The sequence below is a fragment of the Giraffa tippelskirchi genome, chromosome 1 (genome assembly GCF_054371585.1).
Source record: "Giraffa tippelskirchi isolate mGirTip1 chromosome 1, T2T-mGirTip1v1.2.pri, whole genome shotgun sequence".
NCBI lineage: Eukaryota > Metazoa > Chordata > Mammalia > Artiodactyla > Giraffidae > Giraffa > Giraffa tippelskirchi.
Window position 1 is genome coordinate 25,179,958 of NC_137275.1, and position 9,489 is coordinate 25,189,446.

Consider the following 9,489-nt stretch of genomic DNA (forward strand, 5'->3'; position numbering starts at 1 on the left):
ACTCAAAAGGTGATGGGTGCTTGGGGAATTAATGGAATAATATTCATCACAAACTTAAAAGCTACACATTGGCCTTGGTTATCTTCTTTTTTAATTTAGGTTTATTCTTCATAACCTTTTACTTAATATTCCATTTATTTTCTTTTGGGAACTATAAAACTTTATGAGGCTATTTACAGGTTCACTTTGAACATTGGTCCAGTGGTCTTCTTCTCTAGATCATGTTTACCTCATTTTTTCTTTATCTTCCAGCTGGCGCTACGAGATGCACTCTTGAAAAAGAGAAAAAGAATGAAGTAACTTCCAAGCAAGTCTTCCATTACAAGGAGAATGCTAAATTTGTGTCATTACTCTGAAAACTTGCAAATTAAGAATATTTGTTTACATTAAAAAGTGCAGAAGCACTATGTTGTGAAAACTACAGTAAACTTGGTAGTTTTTGGTGTTCTTATTTTAGAGATGGGTAATGGTGGGAATGTTTGAAATGTAAATAGTAGTGGTATAAAATCATTTTCATTTAGTTTTCATGCAATAAAATAATTATATACACATGTATAGAGAAAGAGTGAGAGAGAGTGCCTATTAATTGTCACTGAAGATATAAAAATGAATGAGCCATAACTTCTCATTCAAGGTATTTATAGCCTGTTTGTAGGATGGGGCAAGGGGCAAGTGTGTTTATATGTATTTACACTGCTGTATAAATAGTTCTATAGTAGAGACAGTTTTATACTTCTGTGGAGTCACAGAGGCCTTATGGACTAACTCTGCAGAGGATGGGTATTATATATTTTCTTAAAACAGGACAATGTTACAAGAGTAAGAGGATCTTACTTGTAAATAGGCTTACCTGCTGAAAACAGGTTCCTGCTGTACAGATTTTGAGTAGACAATTTAGCCTTTTTAGTCCATCCATCCAAAAGATGTGATTTTTTTTTTTAATGCCAGGTATAGGCTTTTTGGCTAAGATCTCATTTTTAAATTGCCTTAAGTATAAATAGTAATCTCGGAGTGACTTCTGTTCATTATTTGGGCTGCCCAGTTTTCCATAGAGGAAAAAGAAATCAGATTAGTTTCCTCAGTCTTCCTTGACCCTGTAATATTTCTAGCCCTCTGTTGTCCTTGTCTCAATAAAAGGTTTCTAATGTCAAATAGGTACTCTGTGTGCTGAGTGGTGTGTGTTATCTCCCTCCCCTAGGCATACTTGAGTAGATTCCAAGGGCCCTGAGAGCCATGGTCAGCTGTTTGCAACTTTCTGCATTTAGAAATAGTTTGGTGCCCTTTATCTCAAATTTCCTAGGTAATATTGTGGTAGTTGGAAAAATTGCTTCAAACTAGAGTAAAAGGCAATTTTCTGCCCACTCAGCAGCTCGTAAAACCACTTCTCTTATTCCTTTTCTAGCATCTTCTGTTTACTTTCCGAGTTCATCTTCACTGTTACTTCAATGAAACTTTGTGACTTTTCTTAAGACACCCCATACCACTGGGGATTAGTTACAAAGACCTGAATGATTAATGATTACTTTGCAGTGGCCTGGCGGAAGGAACCCTCCGTCAACCCCCAGCAGCTTCAGTGTTTCACAGGAAGTGCATGTTTGAATGTTTCAGACCTGAAACTGCTCTTTCCTCTTTGCATTTTTCAACTGTCTCCCTGTGTATGTGTCTAGCTCGAGAAAGAAGTAAATAAAATTCAAAATGGCCTAAGGTCTGTAGCTTTGCTCTTTGAATTGTGATGATGCTGGGTACTTTCATCCTTCCCCTAGACTTTTCTACCTCTCTGAGCTGCCGAGAGGCCAGAGTCCATTCTGTATTCTCCCCTCTGTTCTACTACTCTTAACTGAAGTTTGTATGGCAGCTAAATTTCTGGCTTTAAAAGCTACAGCCTTAACTTTTATTTCTTTAATCCCATAGTATCAGTACAGTTCAGTCATGTCTGACTCTTTGCAACCCCATGGACTGCAGCACGCCAGGCTTCCCTGTCCACCAACTCCTGGAGCTTGCTCAGACTCCTGTCCATCAAGTTGGCGATGCCATCCAACCATCTCATCCTCTGTTGTTCCCTTCTCCTCCTGCCTTCAATCTTTCCAAGCATCAGGGTCTTTTCCAGTGAGTCAGTTCTTTGCATCAGGTGACCAAAGTATTGGAGTTTCAGCTTCAACATCAGACCTTCCAATGAACACCCAGGACTGATCTCCTTTAGGATGAACTGGTTGGATCTCCTTGCAGTCCAAGGGACTCTCAAGAGTCTTCTCCAACACCACAGTTCAAAAGCATCAATTCTGTAAAGTAATTAGCCCCCAACTAAAATAAATAAATTAATAATAAAAAAAAAAAGCATCAATTCTTCGGTGCTCAGCTTTCTTTATAGTCCAACTCTCATATCCATACATGACTACTGGAAAAACCATAGCCTTGACTAGACGGACCTTTCTTGACAAAGGAATGTCTCTGCTTTTTAATATGCTGTCTAGGTTGGTCATAACTTTCCTTCCAAGGAGTAAGTGTCTTTTAATTTCATGGCAGCAATCACCATCTGCAGTGATTTTGGAGAAAAGGAAAGATACACCCATTTGAATCCAGAGTTCCAAAGAATGGCAAGGAGAGAGAAGAAAGCCTTCCTCAGCGATCAATGCAAAGAAATAGAGGAAAACAATGGAATGGGAAAGACTAGAGATCTCTTCAAGAAAATTAGAGATACCAAGGGAACATTTCATGCAAAGATGGGCACAATAAAGGACAGAAATGGTATGGACTTAACAGAAACAAGATATTAATAAGAGGTGGCAAGAATACACAGAACTATACAAAAAAAGATCTTCACAACACAGATAACCACGATGGTGTGATCACTCACCTAGAAACAGACATCCTGGAATATGAAGTCAAGTGGCCCTTAGGAAGCATCACTACGAACAAAGCTAGTGAAGTGATGGAATTCCAGTTGAGCTATTTCAAATCCTAAAAGATGATGCTGTGAAAGTGCTGCACTCAATATGTCAGCAAATTTGGAAAACTCAGCAGCAGTGGCCCCTGGAAAATGTCAGTTTTCATTCCAATCCCAAAGAAAGGCAATGCCAAAGAATGCTCAAACTACCGCACAATTGCACTCATCTCATAGCTAGCAAAGTAATGCTCAAAATTTTCCAAGCCAGGCTTCAACAGTACCTGAACCGTGAAATTCCAGATGTTCAAGCTAGATTTAGAAAAGGCAGAGGATCCAGAGAACAAATTGTCAACATCCGTTGGATCATCAAGAAAGCAAGAGAGTTCCAGAAAAACATCTGCTTTACGGACTACGCCAAAGCCTTTACTGTGTGGATCGCAACAAACTGTGGAAAATTCTGAAAGAGATGGAAATACCAGATCACCTGACCTGCCTCCTGAGAAATCTGTAGCCAGGTCATGAAGCAACAGTTAGAACTGGACATGGAACAACAGACAGGTTCCAAATCGGGAAAGGAGTACGTCAAGGCTGTATATTGTCACCCTGCTTATTTAACTTATATGCAGAGTACATCATGAGAAATGCTGGGCTGGATGAAGCACAAGCTGGAATCAGGATTGCCAGGAGAAATATCAATAACCTCAAATATGCAGATTGACACCACACTTATGGCAGAAAGCAAAGAGGAACTGAAGAGCTTCTTGATCAATGGAGAGGAGAGTGAAAAAGCTGGCTTAAAACTCACCATTCAGAAAACTAAGATCATGGCATCTGGTCCCATCATTTCATGGCAAATAGATGGGGAAACAGTGGCTGACTTTATTTTTGGGGGGCTCCAAAATCACTTCAGATGGTGACTGCAGCCATGAAATTAAAAGGTGCTTACTCTTTGGAAGGAAAGTTATGACCAACTTAGACAGCATATTACAAAGCAGAGACATTACTTTGCCAACAGAGGTCTGTACAGTCAAAGCTATGGTTTTTCCAGTAGTCATGTATGGATGTGAGAGTTGGACTATAAAGAAAGCTGAGCATTGAAGAATTGATGCTTTTGAACTGTGGTGTTGGAGAAGACTCTTGAGAGTTCCTTGGACTGCAAGGAGATCCAACCAGTCCATCCTAAACAAATTCAGTCCTGAATACTCATAGGAAGGACTGATGCTGACGCTCCAATACTTCACCCACCTGATGTAAAGAGCCAACTCATTGGAAAAAACCCTGATGCTGGGAAAGACTGAAGGCAGGAGGAGAAGGGGACGACAGAGGATGATGGTTGGATGGCATCACAGGCTCAATGGACATGAGTTTGGCAAACTCCAGGAGATGATGAAGGACTGGGAGGCCTGGCATGCTGCAGTCCCTGGGGTCACAAAGAGTCGGACACAACTAAGCAACTGAACAACAACAACAAGCTCAATGAATTTACACAAATGGAATACGTCCCTGGATATCAGCACCCAGATCAAGAAACAATATTACCAACACCTAGGAAGCCCACCTTTTGAGTGGAGAACTCAAGAAATGCTGTACCACCAAGGTCCTTAATGGCACAAGTATCGTATGGAAAAATATGGGCATCTAGGATGTCAACTCAAAGGGAGATTCTCCAGAGTCTGATTTTGAATGCAAAGAAGCTTATGCAATACGTTAACCAATCTGCTTCACTTTTTCAAACATGTACAAGAGTAGGTATTTGATGTTTAAATGTCTGTGACAAGACATAGAACTCTTTCAGTACATACACATTTTTATCTAATAAGAAAGCATCGTGTTGTAGTTTAAATGTTAGCAATTTCCTCTTTAAGACATATAAAGTAATGCTGGTTCTTACAACTTATTATTTTGTAAATATAATATACATATGAAAATAGTATGGGGACTTCCCTGGAAGTCCAGTGGCTGAGCCTCCGCACTCTCAATGCAGAGGGCCCTGGTTCCAAACCTGGTCAGGGAACTCGACCCCATATGCCATAACTTAAAGATCCTACATGCCATAATCAAGACCTGGCACAGCCAAATAAATAAATATACAGATTTTTTAAAAAATAAAATACTGTTTTCTGGGGACTTCCGCCGCGGTCCAGTGATTGAGACTGAGGTCAGAGATAGGCGGGCACCTGGGCCGGACATCTGGTGTTTGTCAAGTGAAGTAAAATTCAAGCTTTGTTCTCACCCAGACACTCCAGGGACAAAGCTAGTGGCAAAAACTGAGGTCTGCTGGAGTAGAGAGAGAAAGGGCCGGCCCACTCCGGAGGTCAAGGAAGAGTTCCCTGCCTGTACTATCACAGGAAGGCTTCTTGGGGGTCAAAAAAGGATGTGGCCCCAACCCATAATAAGTCTGGACATGCACCCACCAGGCTCTAGGGTGGGATCTATCTTAGAATAAAGTTGCACATGCATCTTGGGGAGGATCCTAGGACCAGTCAGGTGTGGAGATAGAAAGAAGTTAATTGGCCATATGTAAACAAAGACCCAGAAGGACTGTCCTATAAAAGTGATGTAAACCACCTCTTTACTGTACTCCTCACTCAGGACCCCGACTCAGGACTCCTCTCCGGGTATGTATCTCTGCCTTTCCTCTGACAAATAAATAAACTGTTTCTCTGTGTGCTCTCCCGTACATTGTACTGTGTCTCTAGTAATAAACTTTGTACCTGTTTTGCAGTTTTTGCCTCCTTGAAACATTCTTGGTGTCAGACTGGGTAAGAATCAGGGAACTTCGCTTCTAGCCTCTAGCCCCTGGTGGACTGGTGGCTAGGCTTAATCCTTGGAAAGGGAAATAAGATCTTGGTTCAAGACTATTGTTCCTCTGAGAAAGAGACTCTGCTTTCCAATGTGTGGGTGCAGGGCATGGATTTGATCCTTGGTCAGGGAACTGAGGTCCCACTTGCTATGGAATGTGACCAAAATTAAAAAAAAAAAAAATGTAAACAGTGTGGTTCAAATATAGCTGGTTGGATTTTCTTTTTCTCTACATATTAAGTATGTATGTATGCATGCATGCATGCTCAGTCCCTCAGTCATGTCAGACTCTTGGTGATCCCGTGGACTGTAACACTGTACTGTAACACCTGCTAGGTTCCTCTGTCCATGAGATTTCCCAGGCAAGAATACTAGAGTGGGTTGCCATTTCCTTTTCCAGGGGATCTTCCTGACCCAGGGATTGATCTCATATCTCCTGGGTCTCCTACATTGTAGGTGGATTATTTACCACAGAACTTTTACATAGGATTTATCTTTATATATATATATATATATATATCTTATATATCCTATGTAAATGAGGAGATTTATTATCAGAATTGGCTTAGGCGATTATGGAGGATGAAAAATCCTGCAATCTGCTGTCTGCAAGCTGGAGAACTGGGCAAGCTGGTGGTGTAATTCAGTTCAAGTCTGAAGTCCTGAGAATCAGTAGTGCCAATGGCCTCTTTTTTTTTTTTCTTTTTAGTATAAAACACCTCTAGTTCCATTCTTATAGCAAGATCCAGTTTTGGTGTACCTGGTATTCCTGTTATTTAGATACTAAGATCAGATCCAGGAGTGCTTTAAGAGGGCATTTGGCCAAGGGGTAAAGAAAAATTAAGACAACATGGGAATTAAGGTTATGTTACAAAAGGGGAAGCATAAAAAATTACATGGAAACTAAAAATGTGATATTTCACAACTTATTTTAAGGATACTTGAATCTTCCTCTTTTTAAAAATTTTAGAAACATTTTACCATTTTAACTGTGATATTTTTAAACATATAGAAAATAATGAAACATGTCCATCTTCTAAATTATTCAGTATTAATTTTTACCATATATTTTTGTTTTAAAGAAATAGAATGTTAAGAGTATAGCTAAAGCCCCACTCAATTTTCTCCCTTTCTCAGGGATAACCACTATCTTGCAGTTGATGCCTATTATTCTTTTAAGTATTTTTTTCTTTTACTACATTTGTGCATGTGTGTGTATTGATAGGGCTTCCATGGTGGCTCAGATGGTAAAGAATCTGCCTGCAACACGGGAGACTTGGGTTCGATCCATGAGTCAGAAAGATCCCCTGGAGAAGGGAATGGCAACCCACTCCAGTATTCTTACCTGGAGAATTCCATGGACAGTGGAACCTGGAAAGTTCATGGGGTCACAGAGTCAGACACGACTGAGTGACTAACACACACACGTGTATTGATATGTATGTGTGTATGTAATAAAAGTATCATTTAGTCTCTTAAAATTTTACATAAATACTATCATTGTATATATACTTTTGCTGATTATGTAACAACATTAAATTCTGGATAAATGAAGGTTCTATCATTTTAACTGTTGCAATAGTTTTCCATTATTTATCCATAAATCCAAAATTTTATCATTACCCTACTGAAGAGTAGTTAGTTTTTTCTCACTTTTTCACTATTTAAAAATCCTGCCCCAGTTAGTGTTTTTGTACATGTCTCCCTGGTATATGACTTAAAGTTGTGGTTTTTTTTTTTTTTTTATCCAAAGCTTACATAGAAGCCTGGAAAGGGAATTCCTCCTGTGTTATGAGGCTTAGGAGTCTTCTGCTTTTTTTTTCCCATGAGTTTTCAACTTTACTAGGCAATGCTGAGTTACACATTCCTACCAACAACTCTTATATATTTCTATTTTAGCACATCCATGTCAACACTTGGTGTTATTAGACTCTAGAATTTTAGATAATCTGTTGCTGATAAAATCGTATAATTTTAATTTGCATTTCAGTGATTACTAGTAAAGCTGAGATTGCTCCATGTGGATTTTGCCATTTGATTTTCCTCTTTCTACAGCCTTTTATTTTTGTTTTTTCTTATTGATCTTTATATATTCTGGATACCAATTCTTTGTCAATTACTTATGTTGCAAGTATCTCTACAGATAGGAAATGCCATCTCAGTGATAAACTAAGTTCCCTATATACTTTGGATATGGGAATTTAAAAAAAAGTACTGGATTTTTTTTTAATACACTACTTTTAAGAGCAGTATTAGGTTCACAGCAAAACTGAGCAGAATATACTGAGCTCCCAATACTTCTGCTTTCCCCCACCCCCGCCTCACCCATAGCTTCCGCCATTACCAATTCCCTCCACCAGAGTGATGCATTTGTTATAACTGATGTTCCCACACTGACACACTATCACAAGTACCTCTCTATATAAGGGTTCATTCTTGATGTTGTACACTCTGTGGGTTTGGACAAATGTATGACATGTATCCACTATTACAATATCATACAGGGTAGTTTCACCACCCTAAAAATCATTTCTGTTCTGCTATTCATCTCTCTCTTCCCCCTACTAATAACCCTTGATAATCCCTGATCTTTTCACTAGCTTTGCCTTTTCCAGAATATCCTAGAATTGGAATCACAATGGTATGTAGCTTTTTTCAGATTACCTTCTTTCACTTAGTACTATACATTTACGTTTCCTCCATGTCTTTTTATAGTTTGCTAGTTCATCACTTTTTGGTGGTAAGCAATATTTCATTGTTTGGATGTACTACAGTTTATCCAATCATCTACTGAAGAACGTCTTGATTACTTACAAGTTCTGGCAGTTATGATTAAAGCTGAGATTAATAGCCATGTGAATTTTTTTTATGGACCTAAGTTTTCCACTTCTTGGGTAAATATCAAAGAGAGTGATTGCTGAATTATATGGTAAGAATATGTTTAGTTTTGTAAGAAATCATCAAACTATCTTCCTTCTAGCTTCCACTTACCCAATTCCAAAGCCACACCCACAGTTTTAGGTATTCAATATCACTCCACTTGCATTACCCAGATCTGTATTAGTTATCTATTGGTGTATAATAAATTACCACAAAATTTAGTGACTTAAAGCAATGAACATCATTTCACAGTTTCTGTGGGTCAGGAGTTTTGGGTGGCTTAGTTGGGGCTTCCCAGGTAGCTATAGTGGTAAAGAACCTGCCTGCCAATGCAGGAGACATGAAAGACTCAGGTTCAATCCCTGGGTCAGGAAGAACCCTGGAGTAGGAAATGGCAACCCACTCCATATTCTTGCCTGGAAAATTACATGGACAGAGGAGCCTGGCAGGCTACAGTCCATGGGGTTGCAGAGTCAGTCACGGCTGAGCACATGGAGCAGGTATGTAACCTGTGGTCTCTCTCTCTCTCTCTCTCAATGGGGCTAAAGGATCCACTCCCCAAATGGCTTATTCATACAGCTGTTAGCAAGCAATCTCAGTTCCTCACTGGCCCTCGGTAGAAGGTCTCAGTTCCTTAGGCTAGGGACTTTTTCATGAGATTTCTTTAGTGCCCTCAGAACATGACAACTGGCTTCTTCCAGAGTGAGCAATCCAAGAGAGAGTGCAAGAAATTCAAAATGTCTTGTGACCCAGTTTAGGAAGTCAGACATCATGATTTCTTTGGCTCTATACTATATGTGAGAAGCAAGTCACTAAATATAACCCACAATCAAGAAGAAGGGAATTAAGCTCCACCATTGGAACGGAAGAGTATTGAAGAACATGTTGGAGAAGGCAACGGCACCTCACTCCAGTACTCTTGC

The 9,489-nt window shown here is 39.5% G+C and overlaps 1 protein-coding gene across 9 annotated transcripts in view; it reads left to right on the forward strand.

Moving 5' to 3' along the window:
- Nucleotides 1-1,152, forward strand: part of SDAD1 (SDA1 domain containing 1) — a 28,302-nt gene extending 27,150 nt beyond the window's left edge. For all 9 annotated transcript variants that reach the window (XM_081585248.1, XM_081585220.1, XM_081585241.1 and 6 more), the window contains one exon: nucleotides 253-1,152. In XM_081585248.1, coding sequence (XP_081441374.1) covers nucleotides 253-300 — 48 coding nt within the window. In that variant the 3' untranslated portion in view covers nucleotides 301-1,152. The remainder of the gene's footprint in view (nucleotides 1-252) is intronic.
- Nucleotides 1,153-9,489: the final 8,337 nt, after the last annotated feature.